Source organism: Paraphaeosphaeria sporulosa (assembly GCF_001642045.1).
Source record: "Paraphaeosphaeria sporulosa strain AP3s5-JAC2a unplaced genomic scaffold CC84scaffold_8, whole genome shotgun sequence".
Classification (NCBI taxonomy): Eukaryota; Fungi; Ascomycota; class Dothideomycetes; order Pleosporales; family Didymosphaeriaceae; genus Paraphaeosphaeria; species Paraphaeosphaeria sporulosa.
The window spans coordinates 1811290-1833218 of record NW_017253367.1 but is presented as its reverse complement, the minus strand read 5'-3'; the positions used below and the strand labels follow the sequence as shown (position 1 = coordinate 1833218).

At 56.9% G+C, this 21929-nt stretch overlaps 9 protein-coding genes across 9 annotated transcripts; 8 read left to right on the top strand and 1 right to left on the bottom strand.

Moving 5' to 3' along the window:
- Positions 1-146: 146 nt before the first annotated feature.
- CC84DRAFT_1261825 (uncharacterized protein) lies at positions 147-2984 on the top strand (the record flags this gene model as incomplete). The annotated part of the gene is made up of 4 exons (XM_018185100.1): positions 147-578; positions 631-849; positions 899-2313; positions 2366-2984. The coding sequence occupies 4 exons, from the start codon at positions 147-149 to the stop codon at positions 2799-2801; spliced, it is 2502 nt and encodes an 833-aa protein (XP_018033588.1). The 3' UTR covers positions 2802-2984.
- A 1294-nt stretch (positions 2985-4278) lies between these two features.
- Positions 4279-5443, top strand: CC84DRAFT_1097901 (uncharacterized protein; the record flags this gene model as incomplete). Its single annotated transcript, XM_018174741.1, has 3 exons — positions 4279-4452; positions 4500-4869; positions 4938-5443. 3 exons carry the CDS (start codon positions 4279-4281, stop codon positions 5441-5443), a joined length of 1050 nt encoding a protein of 349 aa, XP_018033587.1.
- Positions 5444-6377: 934 nt separating this feature from the next.
- CC84DRAFT_1096693 (uncharacterized protein) lies at positions 6378-7194 on the top strand (the record flags this gene model as incomplete). The annotated part of the gene is made up of 2 exons (XM_018174679.1): positions 6378-6741; positions 6791-7194. 2 exons carry the CDS (start codon positions 6378-6380, stop codon positions 7192-7194), a joined length of 768 nt encoding a protein of 255 aa, XP_018033586.1.
- Positions 7195-7414: 220 nt separating this feature from the next.
- On the top strand, positions 7415-8745 carry CC84DRAFT_963526 (uncharacterized protein). Its single transcript, XM_018187980.1, has one exon. The coding sequence runs from the start codon at positions 7635-7637 to the stop codon at positions 8322-8324; it is 690 nt and encodes a 229-aa protein (XP_018033585.1). The 5' UTR covers positions 7415-7634; the 3' UTR covers positions 8325-8745.
- A 3871-nt stretch (positions 8746-12616) lies between these two features.
- On the top strand, positions 12617-13192 carry CC84DRAFT_963483 (uncharacterized protein). The gene has a single exon (XM_018187979.1). The coding sequence runs from the start codon at positions 12748-12750 to the stop codon at positions 13039-13041; it is 294 nt and encodes a 97-aa protein (XP_018033584.1). The 5' UTR covers positions 12617-12747; the 3' UTR covers positions 13042-13192.
- A 909-nt stretch (positions 13193-14101) lies between these two features.
- Positions 14102-15311, top strand: CC84DRAFT_1251387 (uncharacterized protein). The gene has a single exon (XM_018184327.1). It carries the CDS (start codon positions 14408-14410, stop codon positions 15113-15115), a length of 708 nt encoding a protein of 235 aa, XP_018033583.1. The 5' UTR covers positions 14102-14407; the 3' UTR covers positions 15116-15311.
- A 942-nt stretch (positions 15312-16253) lies between these two features.
- Positions 16254-17348, bottom strand: CC84DRAFT_1166954 (uncharacterized protein). Its single transcript, XM_018179090.1, has 2 exons — positions 17239-17348; positions 16254-16759 (listed from the first exon to the last, which is right to left on the bottom strand). The coding sequence occupies exons 1-2, from the start codon at positions 17305-17307 to the stop codon at positions 16475-16477; spliced, it is 354 nt and encodes a 117-aa protein (XP_018033582.1). The 5' UTR covers positions 17308-17348; the 3' UTR covers positions 16254-16474.
- A 165-nt stretch (positions 17349-17513) lies between these two features.
- Positions 17514-20387, top strand: CC84DRAFT_963371 (uncharacterized protein). The gene is made up of 6 exons (XM_018187978.1): positions 17514-17590; positions 17733-17979; positions 18204-18806; positions 19084-19740; positions 19790-20301; positions 20351-20387. Exons 2-5 carry the CDS (start codon positions 17850-17852, stop codon positions 19942-19944), a joined length of 1545 nt encoding a protein of 514 aa, XP_018033581.1. The 5' UTR covers positions 17514-17590; positions 17733-17849; the 3' UTR covers positions 19945-20301; positions 20351-20387.
- On the top strand, positions 20363-21747 carry CC84DRAFT_963096 (uncharacterized protein). The gene has a single exon (XM_018187977.1). The coding sequence runs from the start codon at positions 20781-20783 to the stop codon at positions 21651-21653; it is 873 nt and encodes a 290-aa protein (XP_018033580.1). The 5' UTR covers positions 20363-20780; the 3' UTR covers positions 21654-21747.
- The last annotated feature ends 182 nt before the right edge of the window (positions 21748-21929 follow it).

Below are 21929 nucleotides of genomic sequence, written 5' to 3'. Positions count from 1 at the left end.
GAAATCAGCGAGTCGATTCACCTTCACCTCTGCATGCTTGTTACTTGAACAGCACTTAAAGTAGACGATGGCTCGCTTTCTGCTAGAGTTCCCCGTCCTCTTCCCTTTCTCCCCAGCGCGATTTTGGGTCCCAACGCGCTACCAACATGGCAGCACGTAAGCCACCAGGGCCACAGCCGCCGGGCGCGGTGCCACCGGCTGTCATGGAAAACTACCTGAAGCTCAAACAGGAGCAAGACAGCACAAGCGATGAGTTCGAGCGCCGGGTGGCGGACACGCGGCGGCAATTGCTGGAGCGACATGCCCAAGAGCAGCAGGCTTTCTGGACTGGGCAGCCTTGTGTCGCGTGGCAGCCTCCAAATGGACATGCTGTTGCGCTTCCCGACCAACAGGTTTCGCAGAGGGCGGTTAATCAAGCTCCTCTCCCGGGTCCGAGGAAGCAAGCTCAAGATGAGGGAAGTGCTGCGCAAGGCCATGCAAATGCGCCAATCAACGCGCCGAAGAGGGCTGCTATGAAAGCGGAACCACCTACAGCTATTCGGGCTCGGGCTCGGACTCTAGTTGCGGCTCAGCATCACGTACGTAACCCCTGGGAATAATACTATGGACAGGCAGACTAACAATGACAAGAGCCAATCTGTCGCGGAGGCGCAGCCGCAGCATGCACCAAAGCCTCGGACTAAAGCTGCTCCTAAGGGGGGGGAGATCGAGATCGTTGACCTATGCTCGGATGATGATGTTGAGCCGTCTCGATCCACAACTGCGACGTCGGGTCAGCGGGTTGAGTTCAATTTTCAGCCTCCTAGTAGTGGAGTGCTCTCATTCTTTGGCCGAAATGACAATTCTGAGGTGCGTGATACGAGAGCATTGCCGGCGATAGCTATTCTGACCATCACAGGTGATTCGTCCTAATGTCAAAGGTGACGAGGACCTCAGCAAACGCCAATCCCCGGCAAGCTTCAATACGCCGGTGGCGATGGATGTCTCGGTGGAGCCCACGCAAGTCAGCCATGGCCCATCATTGAGTTCCATGCAGACCCTAAACGGGCCTCGCGATTCTGGAACGAGACCTGCATCTGCGGTGCCCAGTCCCGTGCAAAAGGATAGCTCAATGCTGCAGGACCGACAAACCCAGCTCGGTGAAGGCAAGATCAATATGGACCTGAAGAATTCCCCAGGTCGCCCTGGGGGGAAGTATTTCCAATCGATCACTGCGTTTTCGCGTTCCTTTGAGCAGCCGGAACAGCAGCATCAGCAGCGAAGACTAGTTTCCGCAAACGATACCTTATGCCATCCTGGAGGTCAAGACCGGGTGCTGGGACCTGAGAAGGCTTCCGCGCGACAAACCGAAGACATCGACATGGAGGGCTTGCCCGCGGAGACGAAACAGAATGAAAATGGCCCGAACGTGCCTCATCGCTCCCACACCCGTGGTGGGAAATTGTCCGATCGCCAGAACGACAACACCGACGCAGAACACGCGGACAGGGATGCTCGAGCTGAGTATGAGAAACAGAGGCAGCGTTTCATGGCCATCGTGCAGGCTAACGGTACACTTCCCGCCGCTATACAAGCCCAATGGATGGAGATCAACGAGACTGGAATTAAGAGAAGGGAAGAGCTAGAGCGAACTTTACAGAATGCGAAGGCTGTAGGAATGCACAATGCGACCGATAGCGATGGCTGTATCCGCCGCGTGAAAGACAAGATTCGTACGCCTTCATGTGTTCAGGGCTCTTCAGCGGGACGCCCGCAGACTCAAGCCAACACCGCTACAGACTACCAGCATCCCCAACAGGCGTTCGTTGAGAGCCCTATGACAGGAAACCAGAATGAGAAACTATATCAGGGCGACGTGTCGGCTACAGGTGTGGATGCCTCTTCATATCAACCTTACCATCGGGCGCTCGATCGCCAACACCAATCGCTACTGTTTAAGGTCCCTCGAGCCCCGAATCGCGCCGTCCCTATCAACGAACGTACGCGACGAGAAGACACTGTCACCTCACGGGCTTCGAGCCAGACGTTGCCTGGGCACTCAATTGTAGCAACAGAGAAGGGCCGGCCCGATCGACTGCCATTGCCAACACCACCAAATTCGGTAGTCTCGCCAACCCGCAAGCGCAAGGTCCATCATAATGTCAGCGATGATAGCGACGTTGATCCCGACTTCGAGCCGCCCTCATCAGATGATGAACCGTTGATTAACAGGAGACATAAGCCGGTGGTGAAGAAGGCAAAGGGTGTCAATGGCTCAGGCTCTGCCAGGCCAGTGTCTTTGGCCCCGAAGATTGGGTTTAAACATGTGAAGCTGTAAGTCCACCAGTTATATAGTGTCAGACATCCCTCTTATTCTCACTCATAGAACTAAGCCGAATCGTTCCGTGACGCCTGCCCGACCCACCACCAAGACCACGGCTCCAGCCACCCCGGAGAGTTCCCTGAGCTCGCTTGATTCCGAGTCGCCATCCGTGCAAGCAGCTCAGCGCTCGTCCTCCCGTCGCGCAAAACAAAAGGCCCTTGCCGCGCTCGACGAACACTTCCAGAAGGACTTCGAGTTCTACAACGAAGAGGACATCCGCGAAGCTGATGAGCGCAAGCAGCGTCTTAAGGACATCATGCCCGCGAGCACTGAAGCGACCCTCAGAAGGACGCTACAGCGCATGAGCCTCACTCCCGTGCCGCCTTCAGCTTGCCCGGATTCGGATCGTATAGAGACTGACGGCGCACAAGAGGCCAACCGTAGAGCACATGATGGTGGCCGGAAACGAACGGACAGCGTGTATGGCTTGGTCCACTAAACGAAAGATAGGATGTGTGGGGATAGAAATCTCCTCAAGACTCGGTCTGTGTCGTCGTGGGGACGGGGCGAGGAGGAGAGCGAGAGCGAGTTGGATATATCTGCATATCAGTGGGTGAACGGGAGGCTTGAACACCTGGACGAGGAGAGGGACATTGAGGAGGTGGATATGACATGACGGATGAACATCGCTGATAAGGCCTATGTCGAGTGCTGACGAGGCAGTTAGTAAGGTTGTGATCTGAGTTTGCGTCGCGCGGCCAGCGTTGCGCAAATCACTTCATGTTTACTCAACGGAGAGCTTGGTTCAAGCCTTCATCCACTGGCTTGTAAGTACCAAAAGGAGGTCGTCGGTTATGGCGATCAGGACCGTCGCTTCTCAAGCTTCCGTCGTTCAATCGTTGGCGGCGTCACAGTGACTTCAGAACAAACGCTACTTTCAGTATTGAACCATGTGTGCAAAGCCATCTAAGGATATTCCAGGTACCTTCATAGTAGGAAATGGGGAATGAGTAGCAGGCAAGCACATCAGCCCACCTCTCGTCCGAAGCAGCTCGTGACGCATCTACCAACATTCGTCAGAGCCACAAACCTAATAATTAGACTCCAATACCGCGTCTTCACTGGCAATATTAAAAGGATCTGTAGAGTTTCCCCGTCGACCTGTGGCGATGCCTGCAATGTCTTGCGTGTGGTCAGCTTCGCGAGTCATGTGCCTCCGCGCTGTACACGCGGGACGCTGTTTCCCCTTCCGCGTCCGCGTCCCCGTCTGCTGCACATCAACGCTTTGGCCTACTCATTTACCCTCCCAGCTTCAGCCGTTTCCCCGACGTATGTCCAAAGCAATTTGCCAATCGCGTATATACTCCATCAGTCTCGTTTCTCAGTTTCGCGTCATTCTGCAAGTCGCGACTCCTCCATATAGCATACTCTCTAACCTTCTCGCTCGCTCTTTCAGTTCGGCGGCGTCCTCGGCCACGGGTAAATCGGCCTAGCTGCCGCTCGTCGTAGTTGACGGTGTTTCCGCGACGCGAATATACGGAAGCGAAAGTTTATTCGACTGGGGAATGTTTTGAAGCAATGGGGTGGGTTGCCAGAGCTGGGGGATTGATCCTTCGAGCATGGGTATGCTGGAATGTCAAGGGAACGTCAAGCGAGTAATTTCGACGCCACAGCGTATCCCAGGCGGTGGATCGCGAAGCTGAGGAACATCAGGAGAGCAGAGGCCAAGTTCAGAGGAACGGGAGATCCCAGCGCTAGGGTCAACGGGTACAAGGCGTCATGGCTGCCCCGGTTGTGAGTGTGGGGATGGATCGAACCCTTTTTACTTCTTCCTACGACGACTGAGTCTTTGCACTTCGATTCTTTCTTGTAGTTGCGTCTGCGGGGGTTTGCGGGGCCTCGCTTTGGATATTCGACGCCTTTCCTTTGGTCTTCTCTTTACGCTCGTGCACGATTACGAGTGGGCTTAGAGAATGATGAGCGCCTCAGACGGACAACCACCCCCAGACACAAACTATGCGCCGACCTTCCTCGCCGTCACCGGCGTCTTCACGCTCCTTGCCATCGGCCTCTGTAGCGCCCGGATCTACTCGCGGCTACGGCCAAAGCCCAATCTGCGCATCGACGACTACCTCATCTCAACTGCCACTGTACGTCTCCCACCAGCATTCCCCACACATGTCCTAACCAAACAAAGATACTATGCGTCGTCGACTTCTTCCTCTCGCTGATCGCCTCTCTCCACGGCTGGGGCCACCACTCCGCCTACGTAACCGCGGCCGACGTGACCATGGTCATGAAAGTAAACTTCGTGCAGCAAGTCGTCTGGATAGCCGCCATCGCGCTGACGCGGCTCTCCATCGCGCTGTCCCTCCTGCGCCTCAGCCACGACCGCTACTGGCGTCTGATCCTCTGGAGCATCATCGCCATCCAGATGGTGACCTATGCCGGCCACATGCTCTTCCAGTTCGCAAACTGCGCGCCGCTCCGCGCGAGCTGGGAGCCCGTGTACGATGTGCGGTGCTGGCCACGGAAGTACGTGCTGGTGTTTGGCTGGGTGGCGAATAGTACGTCCCTTCTCCCCCGACCCGCCTCGTTGCCTCAAGAGCACGCCAGGACTAACATGGGTATGCAGGCCTCCTCGTCCTCAACGACACCATCCTCGCCCTCTTCCCCATCCACCTCATCCGCACCCTGCACCGTTCCCCCCGCGAGAAAGTCCTCATCTGCTTCCTCATGGCTACCGGTCTCCTCGCCGCCGCCATTGCCGCGTACCGCATGGGCCTCTCCAAAGCTGCCTTCGCTGGGGACCTGCTCTCCAGCACCGTCATGATGAGCATGTGGTGCATGCTCGAGGTTCTGCTAGGCATCATCGCGGCATGTTTGGCGCCGCTGAAGGCGCCGGCGGAGAGGTTTCTGCACAGGGCGGGACTGCTGGTGAGTAGGAGGGAGGTAACGAGGCCGAGTTTTGTGGTTAGTTTGGGTGAGAGGGATCTTGAGGGCGGAGGGGGAGAGGTTCCGCCGAGTAGGAGTACGGATGGCGAGGGATGGAAAGATTCGGTGCATGATGGGGTGGGCAAGAAGGAGAGGGCGGGTGTGGCGACTGTGGAGGTTGGGAGGGGGCAGGGGGATGTGGTTTGATAAGAGGATTACCGTGCTTTTGCAGAAGACGGCGTGTTGGCCCGGGAGTTAGATAAGTATATGTCTTGTAATAACGCCAGGAATTGCATTGGATTGGTTCACGTTGCCCTGTCTGAGGATCTGTAGTGGTGAATCTGGACGCTCCCGCAGATGTCTGTTCAGAGGCAACGCTCCATGCGGAGCGCAATTCAAGGTCAACGTTCCCCAGCGGCAAATTCTCAAAGTCGGGAAAGGCCGTGATGTTGGAACATGTGGTAAGTTGCTGCGATCTGGTTCTGACTCGTGCGGGAAACTAGTTCTCAACACGAAAATAAGGGTGTAGTGCTGTTACGCTGTGCTGCAGTGGGCTGATAACCCAGCACCACAGCTGGACTCGCAATTTGCGAAATACGTGGCTAGAATCTTGACAGCCCTGTTGATATCCGCAAATTGGAAAGAGCAAGTTGATGCGAATCAAGAGATCGATGCTCGCGGGGTTTGCAGAGTATGGAGCCTCCTTGAGAGCCCAGAGATGGTATGCATGTTGCAGGGACGGAGGAGCGAGCACTGGACGGTTTACAAGGATGGAGCGGTTCGTAGCGGACAGTCAGGAACTTGCGAGAGCTTAGAGAGCTTGAAGTAAATTCAGCAGTGAATGTCGGTGTAGATCTTGGGTTGGTGTTGGAAGTGTGGAGAGTTGTCCTCGGTGGAGCATTCTATTTCCGATATTCCGAGCCCATTCCGACCCACCAAAGCCTTAGAAAACTCGCGATGCATCCGCACTCTGCCTCGCAACTCACGTAATGAAGCTCTGAGATACCCTCGGTCACGCGCAAAGCACGGCTATATATCCGCCCCCTTCCTACCATTGGTGCGCAACCTCGCACACGGAACCGACCGCGCGACTGCATTCAAGAGCCCACCGTATAGCCTGTATCACTATACGAGAAGCGCGATGAGCCATAAAACCAGCAGCTTCAAGCGCGAAAAGCGGAAGCAAGTCCAGTCCGACGATGGCTGGACCGTGGTCTCCGGCGGGCGAGCGAACGACGGCGCGCAAACCTCGCAGCTACAATCTGCGCGACCCACAAGGACTGCAACCGGACTGACGGAGGAGAGGCTGCAGGCCGAACTGCAGACAATGGAGCAAAAATGGGAGAAGACGTCCTGCGCGAAGAATCTCGTCCGCATGCTCGGGCTGCGGGACTGGACCGTGAAAGAGGCGGTTTGCATTGGCATTGGGAGCTTTAGCATTGATTGGGACCATCGGTATCGGTCTTTGTGGCAGCTAGTGCTTTTCAGAGCGGTGGTGAAGATAGGTAAGCTGGAGCCTTGGAGATTTGAGTGTGTGATCTGATGTATGAACAGTACAGCAAGAGGGCGTGGCGATCGTGTTGTACGCGCAAGAACCGGCATTCACACCTCTTGACATATCATTTCTTTCTCGCCTTGGTATCAAGGTGACATCTTCCGAGATCGAATCTCACATCACGTCGAGGTCGTTTGTATATGCCCCCTTCGTCGACTGGTACATACTACTGCCGATGTTCTTGAAGGGAAAGGATCCAGAGCTGTATATCGGCAATGAGATATTGGGCAGTTATGGGACGTTTGCAAATACACAAGAGAAAAAGGACGTGCTCGAGGACTGCAACGAACTAGGAAAAATCTTTGCTAATGGGAGGGAGAGAAGAAGGGTACCAGAGTTTGAAGAGCATGGGAATGCGCTGGAGGGACTGATGATCTATTGGAACGAGGATGAAGACGACTGAGACGCAATCGTGATACCCACGTTTGGATAAGGCACAGCGATAGTGCAGTAGATGGGGCATTGGTCAAATGACAGGTACCTCCCTGATTGTAATCGCCCCTTCCTAAAGCACACGTTTGTCCGCCGCGCCTTCACTAGCCATTCCTTCCTGTTCTGTTCTGTGCCAGACTGTCGGAACAACGATACGGTACCCCGCGGTTTTGTTGGGATCTATACCTTCACTTCGCGGCTTGCACGCTCTGCTCAACCTTCAACCTCAAAGTCATCATCGCAAACGAGGCGCCGCAATTTAGTCGCTCCAAGTTGCTGTAGAGCAGCCCCGTGGTAATCACATGCCCGTCGAACGATGACAATCTCGCATTCGTGGAACAGTGTTACAGGTACAAGAGCCAATGGTCGTCTCAACAGGGCGATGAAGCGGATAGGCAACTGAAAAAGACGATGGCGGATCTGGAAAAGGCGCAGATGACGGAACGCACGTTCGCCACACTCTCGGCTTCTTCTGGTCGTCGATCGGTTTATGCTGAGAGATTACCAAGTGATCCAAAAACCGGAAATGTCGCATCTGCAACAGGAAAACCACATTTGCGATTCTTACTGGATTGGTCGTTGTCGGTCATTCAATCCGAGCGTGGGATGACCAATACGCTTCCGCTGCGTCAGCAGGACATCCCGTCCAAGGACAAGGACAAGACCCTCTTGTCCGGAAAGTCTTGCACTCGATGGACGGTCCTAAACAACCCCAAATGTCACATTCTCAGGAACGAGATAAATGTTGGCAAACATGGTCGGACGACGGGTTTCACGTACGGACAAGTCAATCCGATACCCACCATCATCGACCCGATCATTGCAAACATGAAATTCGCATCCATGGCGAATGCCTATCGTCTCACGGTGGATGACTGCGGTCATGCATTCTCTTTTGTCGGTCATACTCATGGACCAGTTGTGAAGTCTGGGGATTCTGGAAGTCTTGTGCTCCATGCACCTTCTGGAGACTGGCTAGGCCTTCTCTTTGGTTCGACTAACACCGGTGCCGGATTGTTCACGCCGATAGATCTCGTTCTGAGAGATATTCAGACTGTGACAGGATATGATGTTCTTGAACCAGCTTTCAACCCCAACTAGATTTTGCTGTAGGAGAGGTGGAAAGCGGCGAAGCGCCCCATAGCGGCGGCGTACATATCGCCGCAGGTAGGTTGGACAAGATTCTTACTAGTACAGATCGTAAAAGACAAGCATTGAGTACTGGAAGGGCATGCCATTAGATATGATTCTTGAAAAGGTTGAGAAAATAAACTATACTCACTCTTGCATCTCGAAAACAATCGATACTGTGATCCAGCAATATATCTGATACGACTATCATACCCCTAACACGAATATTGACCCGACAAGAGATAGCTTCTGTTATAGGAAGCCATATGAGAGTCACAAATGGCAAAGTCCCTAGAAAACTGACAACGAGGGATGCCTCAGGCACATCAATTAGACATTGAATCTTGCATCATATAGTTGTGAAATCATCGTTCGATGTAGTAGTTTGTGCAACCGGATACGCACCCTGAAGTTTTTCATGAATTATTGTCGTCTTAAATACTTCCTATACTACAAGAGATATTCTACCACCAATCGCTCACATTAAAGAACTCCCGACGCCTAAAACAATGCATAACCCGATTCTATTTTATGCCAACATCAGATTGGATAGACCAGAGAACATATGTTACACGAGCAGAATTGCGGACTTTCCAGACCTACGCTGTAATACCTCGCATACCACCTCTCAACCTTACACCCATACAGACTGCACATTGGGATGTCTACAAATCCACGTTCGTGCTATCAACCTGAGAATCAATACAGCAAAGATGGTCAAGTCAACCCGAAATACGCACAGCACGTCTACCTGATTCCACCCACCACCGGCACAAATATCCTCAAGACCTCCTCCAACCTAAGAACACCAGCATGTTCATCACCAGCCCGTTTGATGTACAGAAAGAAGTCTGCTTCCCACAACGCGGTAGTAACTTTACTTTGTACTCCTGCGGCTCTGGCGACATTCTTTTCTTGGCCATGAAAAGCGACGTACTCCTTCTCACACAAAACTCACCGTTCAAGCACAGGCATCGTAACGTAGTTGTTCACCATCTATCTTCCTGGAGCGCCAGCCTTGCTTCGGTCCCCGTCTGCTAGCATCAAGTGTACCTTGCGCTTGCGCTTGCCGACTTCTGCTCGAATGCCAGAGTGTCTCAGCTCGTGCGTGCAAGTGCACCGTGCGAGGGAGATCTCTCATTCCTACAGCCGCGTGTCGCAACGGCAGTACATAAACCAGAACCATGCGTTTCGCATACGGAGTGCGAGGTCCGCTCGAAACCGTGTCGCCATCTGAGCAGCGCATTAGCCCAGTCCATCGCTATATCCAAAGCCGCGCAGTCTTCCAGTGTCCCCCCAGCGACACGGAACGCCAGCTGAACTCAAGCGACGAGCCTCGCAAGCAAGCATTGCCCCCAGCCCACGCGTAGATCCGCGGCAATCCAGCAAGGCGCCCCAGCACCCCCCCAGCACCTCTACAGCCCCCTCCCAACTCTTCTCCCAGCGCCATCCACACACCCTCACCCTACCTCCGCCTCACGCTCACCTGCTCCGATCTACAGAAACAAAACCTCACTTCCCCCCCTTCATCCGGCTGAACGTCACCGTCCAAACTGCCGTCGCCACCGCAAAAACAGGGCGAACGCAACCCAGGACCTCCCTGCATACGCGCGCCGCCAGCTCACTCGCTCCTACCCAACGGCGCGCGCGGCACACACCACATCGAACGATGGGTGCGTAAGAGCTAGACGACGTGCTGATGGTGCTGTTAGCACGTCACTTGGGTAGGTGGATCCATGCATCTACTATCTACTTGGATTGGCACGGCGAGGCGAGGCGGATGGGAGGGAGGGATATCGTAGACGAGGTAGTAAGGAGAGGGGGGATGTGCGTATAGCTGGGTTATTGGTAGGGCTCGTCCGACTCGGGGCGAGAGGAGCGATGAGCGCAAGGTCCCAGCCATCGGGGAACATGGCTCCAGCACATCTGCAAATCTCTTCTCGTCGCCGCGTCGACCATCGGAGCCATCGCCAACACACGCCCAGTCCAGATCCGTGTCTGAGCCAGTAGAGATTGATTGATGGTCTGTGTTTTGGATACCCATAGATCACCTCTGGACGTTGGCCCGGTTTGACTCGAGTCGGTTGCCTCACGCCCGCCCTGCGAGGCGTCAAGCAGCCCATCCTCGTCTCATCAGTTCAGCACCTACCGGGCGCCCGTCCGCAAGGACACTGCTGGTCCAACAGGTACGTGAAAGGTACTGGCATCTCTGACTGCCCACGCATCCAGACCTTGCTCACAGGCCTGAGCCTGCCGGCGCACGTCGCACGATGGGCGACGTCTCCAAAGCAAGTCTACCTTGCCTCGCCTTGCCGGGGCAGCCGGCCTTAGGGCTGGAGTGGAGGGCTGAAGCCTCGTGAGGTGCCCTTGTTATGCGCGGGCGTCTGAAACAGGAAAGACGGAGCTAGAGTTGTTTGATGGGTTTGGTGAAACGTTGGGGCCCTGGATACTGCTTTCTACTTTCTACAATGCTGTGCTTCCCGAAATGGAAACCAGTCAATCATAGGTACGGCCACTTCGGTGCTGTCTAAGTACCAGGATTTGTCAAGTAGGTGAAATGTTTCTTTTGGGTTTGTGGGAGATCTGGTGTTGCGCGTCGAGAGGTGTTGCTATTCTGGGCAGCCAGGGTCGGACATTGTAGCCTTAGGGAAACACAGAATCTCCACGTTACGGTTCAGCTCGGCACCAGTGGTTCGCCTCGTGGGACTTGACTCTCCGATGCTGTCAGTGGCACAGGCTACACAAAGCACGCGACTGGGAATGCGCTGGTCTCTCGAGTCATTGTTGGTGGTGATCACTGTATGATGGCGCTCTGGACTAACTGTCGGTGTCATTCTGGAAGCTCTTGAAACGAACGACGCTGCGTTGCTCTGAGCGCAGCCGCTAAGCGGCCGGTGTAGGTGGATGCGTAGAGTACCGCCGGCGCCAACTTAGTGTTGCTGGAGTTTACCGTCTGACACTCGGTTGCGACCGGCGAGATGCACCGCATGAACAACAGTGTTGCGAATAGAAGACAAAGGAGCTCCTTTCTCCCAAGGGAACAGAGGTCGAGGAACGGTGAAACGAACTACACGCGTGTTGTACTCAGAATAGAAGCCCTGCGGTGTGAGAGGTAGCAACTGGTAGCGAGATGAGCAAGGGCATGGGCGAGTAGGGTGCAGGCATCAGGTTGGTAGGGCTACGCGACTCCACTAGCACACGTCGTCTTCAGCGTCCGTCCAAAAACGACGGCGGGCGCGATTTTAGTCACACTAATGGCGTAACTGGTCCAACTGCCATTGCGTCGTTGCAGTAGGGCTGCGGATACATGAAGTTCCGTGCGGAAATGCGCTCAATTCCTCTTTGGTGGACCAGACGCGTACTTCCGTTCCAAAAATACGCGTATCTCCTGGACCCATTGATACGTGGTCGGCGTGACACAATGAACGATGGATGCTATTGTTGATCAATACGCGCCCGTGTTGAAGTCTCCTTATTTCTGTATCAGTTGTGCCCCAAATTGCCGCCAAACGCACGTTCGTCTACCTCAACAGGAAGGCCACGAGTACATCGGACGGCATGCAAGAGATTTGCTTGATGTGAGCCAATGGCTGCTGGAGATAAAACAGGAGAAGCTGTCGGGCGTGCTATCGGTGAGAACGGGCCGGTGTACTCGACCTCGGGGCTGTCCCGAAGTGTATAGTGATTCATGCACAGCTTAGAAGTCGGTCGGAAACTGTCCGGTTCTCAAGGTTGCCAGTTTTTGCTTCAGCACCAACTGGTCGATAGCCCAACTACCAAATTTGGTCGCTTCATTCATCACTATGTTTGTTCATGCTAGATAACGCGCAAGCGACTTGGTGGTCAGGCTGAGGACTGCCGCCCGAATTACTTCGGTCCGACCGAGTCATGAAGTTTTCATGTGTTGTTGGTGGCAGCATTTATGCGACTATGGCTTTTCTTTTTGAATCCTGCGAGTCCATAGACAACCCGATTTGAGAACGCGAAGGCTTTTCTCTCGGACTTTTACTGGAATAGTAGACCATCCGCTATCCAAGGCTGAGCTGGAGATGTTACGATGACATCGCATACGCGCTGTATACGAGGTCACGAGCACGATCCTGATGTGCGGGTAACCGCGCAGAAAGACCATCAATCTCTATCTGCATCTGGCGAGGCGAATTTGCCGTGGCCATTTCCGATGAATCGCTCCTTTCATATGCCACGTCAGCGTGGGTTGGAAGTGAATCAATCCGGAGCCATGAATGGGGGTAATTCGACATCCAAGTGTGTTCAGCAGTCATGCATCTAGACGCGTGACAATTCTGACCTCATGTGGGGTCTCTCAGGATGATTGGCAGACTGCAAATACTTGATACTCAGCAAGCGCGTTATAGGAGTAAACCCGGGACTCATGCATAGTTTGGCTATCAGTCACAACGCGGACGTTAGCATCGACTTGTCACGCGTGCCATGTTTTGATGGAGCGCGAAAGTCTAGACGTAGAAAGCGGAGGACGACACGGCAGAGGACCCGACAAAGTGGTACGAACACAAAACATCTCCTGAAGTGCCATGTCGCCCAATCACGAAGATCTTGGGGGCGGGGAACGCAGTTGCATCGGCTTGATGAGTGCGCCGCGAGCCGTGTTCGCATTTGGTTAGGAGGCCGGGCAGCTCGAATCAGGCTGCTGCCCCTGACATCATGATGGCTGACGATTGAGAGTAGGTTGCGGAAGCTGCAGACATCAGCCCATGCCAGAACCCTTTGCCCAAGTGTCCGCGCGAATCAATGGCATCAGCGGGCCCCCCTCAACCAGGACAGCGCGGGAAGCTGGGTCATCCTTGCCCATGTCCTCTGATATTGCTGGGATGGCACGGTGTATTACCGCGTCAAAAGCCGGCAGACAGAAACGCATCTCTGTGTCCAATGATCGCAACTTGTCAATGTGCCAGATTGACGCTTATGCAGAGGCGTTGACTTGAGAGCTCGGTTAGAGAGCGTGCGATTTCAAAGCAAGACTGTGGCCGGCCATCTGAAGATGGCAAGACTACTATCGAGCTGATATTCTCTTTCGCGTTCGGGTCTACCTCTGGTGCCGCTTTTGCAGGATGCGAGGTGGGCCCCGGCGGTGCCCAGGTCGCCTTGTGGGAACTCTCGTGTGAGGATGCTGGCGCTTGCGTGCTCCCTCGTCGCCACGGCAGCAACCCTCAAGGGCAGGCGGGAAGCATGGTCGAGGGGCCCTGAAGGCGATCTTGAAGCCTGTCAGCGAGATGGATCGCGTACAGCTTGTTCCAACGTCGCATGCTCGCGAACCAGCGTCCACGAACGCGCCTTGCGGTGAGATGAGGAGCAGAACCTGTTTGTACACTGCTAGCGTAGTCCTTCCGGACAGAGCGGAGTGAAGGGCAGCCGAAAATTCGCCATTTTACAGAAAACGGTCGCTCACCTCGAACTGGCATGTCGATCGCTACCCGTACGATTCAGCCGGGGCCCTAGTCCGTTTCCAAGCAGCAAAAACTCCGGCAATACCGGGATGCATGCTCATTGATCAGATGGGCTGCCATAGGCCCATCGGGGGGTGAGCAGGGCGAAAACCCAGATTCAGGTCCAATCAGGGAATTTTCATCGGTGATTTGGCTATTTGCAGGCGGGTCGTATGAGTTGACGAGGGGCTATCCGGGTCTGAGGGCCCGTCAGTAAACTTTGGCGGGGGCTGGGCTGGGGGTTGAGGATGACGGGACGAGTCGGGAGCACGGCAGCCACCCAGCCCAGGCCTGCTGCGATCGCTGACCGTTGCTGGCGCAAAAAGCATCCCTGCTTGCCGCGATAGAACCGCAACCTTCAACGTCTTGTCAATAATGTCGAAAGCTTGCGGGCGATTGTCGGTAAGCAGACAAGAGGCGCGGACAGCGGGAGGAAGTCAGCTGCGACGCGGGACGTTCACGCTCCGAGGGACACGAAAAGGAAAGCGCGTGGGACGCGACTGCCACGCTTATGGCCAGGCAGGTATACCGACCGCAGCTGACCTCTTTGTTGATGCATGTTGCCGCTGAGTATGAGTAACACCCCCGATGCGCGAAGCCGTGGGAGCGGCGACGACTCAGAGATTCCATGTGTCGTGCCACACGAGATGCGATGGAGCGGCGTCTTTGACTGGACGGGAGGGTGGCTCTGCGCGACGTTCGGGATGCCGTTATCGTGGGCACACCCCGAAAGCTGCGTTCTGTGCTCGGCAGTCGAAGCCAGGAAGGCAATGCGGCTGCCATGTGCTCGCCTGTGCCGCCAGGGACAATGGGATTGTCGCGAGCAGACGCTGTCCCGAAGGCGTTGGTTTAGAGTTGCTCGCCGCTCGGTACCTGGCTTGTCTCCCTTGTCGCTGGACAGGCCGACGCGATGGTCCCAGGGGCTCTCCGCATTCGAGCGCCGTCGGAACATTACTTAATCATGTACCATGTCTCGATCGCCCAGGGCGGCTAACCAACGACCTCTCGAGCGCAAAACGTTTCTCACGCATGAGATTCTGGAAAGCTGTCAACCGAGCGCATGAATGGGCGCCCAAACGCGCGGCCTGTTTCACAAGGCGGGCCCAGGGCTCAAGCAACGAGTGCGCACGGCGAGGGCTTGACACTGGCGATGGGCGAGTGTTGAGCCTGGCAGGCAGAATGACGGGCGCCGTCGTGATTCGACGCGTGCGCGCGGGCTCGCTCTACGTCGTGACGGCTAATGTGGGTGCTCGCGACGAGAGATTGTTTATCGACGCGTGCAGGCGCGTCGCATAAGGCCAATTTCTCGCATTATAGGTGCCGTTCAGGGATGCATTAAACATGGCCAGCTGCCGAGTCCGCGAAACTAGTCACCCTGGACGCACGGCCACTGACCTCATCGCTTCGATTCGCATCGCATGAAGTTGGAGGACGCGGACGCGCCCCCGAAGGATCCTCTCCAGGCATGTCGACCGCATTCGTACACACGTGCCGCCTCATGGTCTTGACAGCGCCAGCGATCAGCACGCGATTCTCCAGCCCAAGATACATTTCCGAGCAACTTCCTCGTGGCGGGCGGGCTAGTCAGCGATGAGATGCATGCGCCCGTTGCAGTTAGCGGCGCCACAGCGACGAGCAGGTTACGGATGAGGACCTGTTCGGCGCGCTGCTAGAGCGCCACGCAATACAGCGATAGGCAGGCCGGTGGGCCGCCGGTGCAACAGCAAACGGTCGACTAGCGCGCTGCGGGACTCGAGCATGCCAGCGACGGCGATGACACGGGCGCTGTCGAGAGGCCGACTCTGTCTGTGGCGCGCTGGCGGGCTCGCGCGACTGCGACTGCGACTGCTGGAGAGGCGGCGGACGGGGCGCAGGACGGCGGGGGGGTTGCGAGCATGATGGCTCACGGCTGCAGGGGCGATGGAAGCAGAAGGTGCGTTTGGAGCATCTGCACTGGCACGCGGGTATGAGAGAGCTTCCGCAGGTGCATTTACCCGAGTAGGATGTATTACGGCGGGCGGGTGCGTAGTGCGCGGTCTGGTGCCTGAAGCTGAGCGCGCGCTGGCCGTGTGCAGAGACGACGCTCGCAGAGTCGGACGCGCCGGCAGCGATGGCGTCTGCTGCACGGTGCCTGCAGGCAGAAATATCCATCACGCAACGCATGGCAAGACTGTGTCGACGTGCTCAACGCATGCACCGGACGCTGCGGTGCGCGCTCGACAATCGCGCGGCGTCCGATCTTGATAGAGGGCGAGGTACAATGCCCTCAGCGGCGGCGATCCCTGATCCCGGCCGCCGCGCAGCCGCGGGCTGGGCGCTCGAATCTGGGTGCTCGTCCGTGGGTGCAGGGCCAGCAGGGAGGTGGCTGGCTCCGGGAGGCGTTAGCTGTTTGACGTTTATTTCACGCCAGCTCCACCGTCGGCGGGCACAGGCAGCGCCGTGCTCTTGATTTGATGTGCAGCCGACTGCTCGCCTCTAGGCTGCCTCTGCCCTCTGCCCCGTGTGCTTTGGTCTAGTGCCAGTGCTCTGAAATTGCGCAGGCTGCGCTACTGCACCCCCGACGGCACCCTCGTCCAAAACGCGCGGGCCTCGCCAGCCGGTTCCTCGACACCACACTGGTAATTATAACAATGTCGCAGTCGCATGCGCCGGACGTCAAGCGGAGGTATAAGGAAGAGCCGGCTCCAGGCGCCGCGCAGAGAATGGTGAGTTGCCTCTCGTTCCGTCGCCCTTCCAACCCGGTCGCCATCCTCCCTCGCGCCGCACCGCTCCCCGCGCAGCATCCCTCGTCGCAGCTGCACCGGCCTCGCGGACAGGACAAGGCCAGCTCTGAGCGCGCGCCCGTCGCCAGTCAGTCGACCAGGCCAGCGTCTCCTCGCGCGAGCGTTGCATACTGCAGCCTCTGCAAGCCGCACCCTCGCTCGCCCGCCGCGCGACATGGTATGGCCCTCCACTGCTCCCGCCAAGCAGCCCTGCTCTCGCTCCCAAACGCCGCCCCTGCACACGGTCGCACCCACGGCGCCGCGCGCTGCGATGCTGGCCGCCTCTTGTCACAACCCACGCAGGCGCATCCTTGCACCGCCATGAGCTCCGCAAGCCCACCGCTGCCCGCCTGCTGTGTTGTCAAGTCGCCCACGCTCGCGCGCTCGCCGCCGCGACCCCAGGTGCACCTGATTTATACCCTCCCCTCCCGTCGCCTCCCAGACCCTGCCCTCGCATAGCACCGCAGAGAGCTCGTCGTTGCTGCAGCCCAAGCCTCAGCCTAGCTTCTGCCACACCACCAGCCCGCGCTACCTGACCGCTGCTTGCACCCCGCATCCCGCCCACCAACATCGCCCCTGCCTCTTGCACTTTCTTCTTCGCGTCTTCTTTTGCACATCTCTGCTGGCCACGGCGCATGCTGACCGCATCCTCGACAGCATCATCCCCACCCCCAGCAAGGCTTGCCACCGCCGCACCACCAGCCGCACCCGCAGCATCCTCAGCATCCTCAGCATCATCCGCGGCCTGCCGTGGTTCAGCACCAGCACCAGCACCACCAGCACCAGCACCCCGACTCTCCGCACCAGACGCAGCCCACCCAGTCGCCCGCCACTGCGCACTACCCTTCGCCGCACCCCTCCACTCAACAGGTCCCGCCGCCGCACCAGTCGCCCTACGTGCAGCAGATCCAAGGACCGCCAGGACCGCCGCAGCAGGAGAACCCTTATTATCCTGCCCACCCCAGTCCGTATAGCACAAACAGTGCGCCCAGCAACTACTCATCCTCAGGTACGTATCCATCATGTGGCGCAGGGTGACGATTGGACGCGTCTCTGAACGCGCCGTCCATGTTTCGGACGCGACTCCGATCTGATATCTCTTGGCTCTTTGCCCCAGCTTTGTCCGAACACCATCGCTGACTTGACCTCAGAAACCCCAGAGCTCATGGCCGCAGCGACCATGAACCGGTCGGGATTCCCGCCAATATCCTACCACACGCCTCAGTCAAACTCGCCCGCATCTGTGCAATCACCACAGCACGACCAGCATGGACGGCCCATCTACGGCCAGCCGCCCAGCCAGATGCCTCAGTCCATGTACTACACGCCTTACGCGTCGTCGGGAGTTCCACAGCAGTCGCCGTATCCCCAGCACCCTTCGACACAGCAGCAGCAACAGCCAATGCCCACCAACTCCCTCCTAATGTCCCACCAGCAAGGCCAGCAGATGCACCACCCGCATCAATCCCACCCTCAGACCCCTGGTATGACGGGAAGCCCCAAGTCGCGCATGTCACAAACGCCTTTACAGCGACCTCCTTCAGGACTGGGCCCGCCTCAAGCTCCCCCGCAAGCTCCCCCAGTTGGCACCCCTGGCATGCACAATGGACCTCCTTCAGCAGCAAACGTGAACCCCAACGCTGCCCCTGGACCAATTCCTGCAACTACACCGCTCGTGGTCCGTCAGGACCAGAACGGTGTGCAGTGGATCGCGTTCGAGTACAGTCGCGACAGGGTGAAGATGGAGTACACCATTCGCTGTGATGTCGAGTCGATCAATGTGGATGAGCTGCCCCAGGACTTCAAGACCGAGAACTGTGTTTACCCCCGCGCGTGCTGCAACAAGGAGCAGTACAAGGGTAACCGGTTGCACTACGAGACTGAGTGCAACACCGTCGGCTGGGCGCTAGCGCAGCTGAACCCGTGCCTGCGCGGCAAGCGCGGGTTGATCCAGCGAGCCGTCGACAGCTGGCGCAACAGCAACCAAGACCCGCGCCTCCGGAGTCGACGAGTGAGGAGGATGGCCAAGATGAACAACCGAAAGGCAGTTCAAGCACCGCATGGCAACCACATGGCAGGGCCAAATGGGCCGGCTGCACCTGGAGTCCCCAACTCGGCCGGCATGGCGGCTCCACCCCAGCAGCCGAGCATGAGTATGGGCGGACAGATGCATCACCATCACGAGCACCCCGGAGGACCTCAAGGAGGAAGTAATGACGTTAGCGGTATGTTTCACCAGATGTGATGCGCGATTTGAGCACTTGTTTGGTTTTGGACGTTGAATGATACCATCTGTCGTTTCTGCACTGCCTGTACATTACGCACGCTCCTTGCATGTAATTCCCCTTTTGAGATACCACACCCCATGCACATACACACGAAGCACACATATACACATATTGCTGCTGTACATGTCTGCCTGCTTTTGGACGGCGCTGGAGGGTACCCATGCATTGAATCGTGCGAGTCAATTTCTTATGTTCACAGCTAATCATGGCCCAGAAGCGAACACCCACCATCACCAAGCGCCAAACGGGCAGCAGTCACCCGAAGTCCGCGAGGCTCACAACTTCTATCCCACTTACCCACCGAACGAATCGGTAGCCAGCTCCGGTGGCCTTCCGCCCATGCATGACTCTATGGGACATCACCATTCACGTTCATCGCATGGCTCTTCGGTCCCTGCTTCACAACAGGAACAAGACGAAGAGGAGCGCAAACTAGCCATGTTTGGCGATCTACCGGAAGCAAAACGCCGCAAATTCATCCTGGTTGACGATGCGCAGCGGGGAACCCGCGTGCGTGTGCGCGTAACTCTGGACAGCGTCAAGATGGAGGAGATGCCCGACTCTTATCGCAAGATCAATTCTGTATTCCCCCGTAGCTATTTCGCCATGCAGATGACGTCGCCACCCGCGAGCCCTCGTGGTAGCAAGGTCTTCAGCGACGAGCCTGACAACGAAAGCGACCCCAGCTTTCCGCTGGGCGGAAGGACTACGGTGCCAGTCCCGACACTAGACGGCGAGACGACTGTGCCGAAGCCTCGATTGACGCGGGCGAAGCGATCGAAGGAGATCACACTCAATGACCTTGGCTACCGCATGAGCTGGAGCCAGAGCCGTGTGTTCGCGGGGCGCACTCTGTTCCTACAGAAATCTCGTAAGTACTTGGCATGCTCAACCATCAGCAACGATACTGACTGCTCTAGTGGACGCCTATCGCAACAAGATGCGAAGCAGCATGATGGGGCACGGGCAAGATGTCACGACCGTGGCACCACACTTCGAAACCCGTGTAGGCAAGCGGCGGTGGAACGAGAGAATCGAGAAGAACAAGAAGAGAGGGCGTGAGTCCTCGCCTTAAGAGCGCGGGCGGTCGACAGTGCCCTGGTCGCCATCTGCAACCATTACCCGCTTTTCCCGGGGAGCTTGCAAGGACCCCTTACAAGCCTGCCGGGGCATTGCCTCTTTCGGCCACGGCAAGTGATTGCGTGCAGCGGCCATCCTGATCGTTTTCTTGAGCACGCGTTTCACACCCCGACTGCCGTGGCGTGACGGCGGGTCCTTACTCCCGTTGGTTGTCGCTACCGATACTCGTCGTCGGCATCTATCAAGCACACTCTCACCACCACCCATCCACATTCACGCAACCCAAAAACCAAAGCTACGGGCACGCTTCCGGCATATGATACCCTGTCTGTCCTGCAAGTAATGTCCCCTTGTAGAGCGACATTTCCAGCCAGCATTGTTCGCGCCTGAACATAACATAGATATCTACATATTCGTCTTCTGTTCTATATCCCCTGTGTGCAGTTTCTTGATCGGCGGTTTAGGAGCAGCTTTGGCGCTGGTTCGACGGAGCGGAGCGGTTTGGCCTGGCCGGGCATGCGTCGTGTGCATTTGCAGATGAGATGGAAAAGGTGTTTTGGGATGGGGGGATGGTTTTCGGTATGGTGCGGTGCTTCTGGTAGATGGACGGGCACATGAAGGATAAATGCATTTCGGTATTCAATCCAGCGCTTCCTGTCCATGCTGAACGTTGTATTGCGCGATGCTGGCGGCGTGAGTCCAAGACAGTTGTCGTCTGGAAACCGGCTCGTGCGCGCCGTTATCTGACAGCTCTTGGCAGGGCGACTGCGCAGGGGGAGGCCACGCGCGTGCAGCCTGTGCGGTGGGTTTTAACGTGCGTTTAACGTTTGGATGAACCATGGGTGCCGCCCAACAAGGCCCCCACACACCCGGGCCTGCGCTGGAGGGGATTCTGCAGCGCTATCCCGTCCACCAACCATTTCCACTCAGGCCTACGGAATTTTCTGCTCCGTCGATAGAAAGCGGTCGGCTGGCGTCCATGGTGGGCATTGCAGCAAGACGACGGATGCGTCCGCCCGCCGTGCGTTTGTTGGGCAGACATGGACGACAGCGGCTGCACACACCCCGCTCCTCCATCGCTCATCTCGCCCGTGCTTGCTACCCGCCGCTCCCACTCACCTCATCTCGCGCGTCCTGCTCCTTTCGACCGCGCGCCCGTCCGCTAGCGTGGACCCTACACTGCCATCTGCATACGATGTTGCACTCCACGCTTCCTCGTCACCGCGCACGCCTTTCCTCAGGCTCGTTTTCCGCGCGGCCTCGGCGGCGTGGTCCAGACACCTTGGAAGCTGGGCTGGGCACGTGCAAAGCACCGGGTGCACGCTGCCGGTGCGAGGCAAGGTGCCGGCAGCGGCGTCAGGTACGGGTGGGGTTGTCGCGTGGGGCTGGCTGGCTATCTGTGACATGTTTGCGCCCAGCGCAGTACACAGTCTCGGAATGCTTGTGCTGAGCAGGTTTGCGCCTCCCTGCCTCGACTCGTGCATGGAGCTGTGGTGTCCCAGCACTTGGACATGCTCGAAACCTGTCGGTGCAACCGCTTGGCCGGCAACATGCACAGTATGTTCGTTGTTCAGACGACGGCCATTCTCTGTGGACAAGGTACGGCACGCGGCAAGGAACGTGCCAGTGCGAACGCGCGGAGAACATGGTAGGGCTGGCTACGAGGGCGGCACGGCACGGCACGGCAATGACAACTTTTCATAAAATGTGAACTTCACGTGGCAGTGGCGGATGCGTTGATGTTTCTTGTTGTTCTGTTTCATCAAATGTATTATGTGCATACCGATCGTCTAGGCTGCTTTCTCAGCCCATCTCCTTTGCCAACGGTCGCTAAGCTGGTATCCAATGCTTCCTCAACGTGCAGACTAGATGTGATCTTCGCTGCTCTCGGATGCGTGCCTGTGCTGTGATACCGAACCGGCCAATGCAATCGTACCAGGACAAGGAGCTTTTGCTGACCGGCATGCCTAGTATACATGT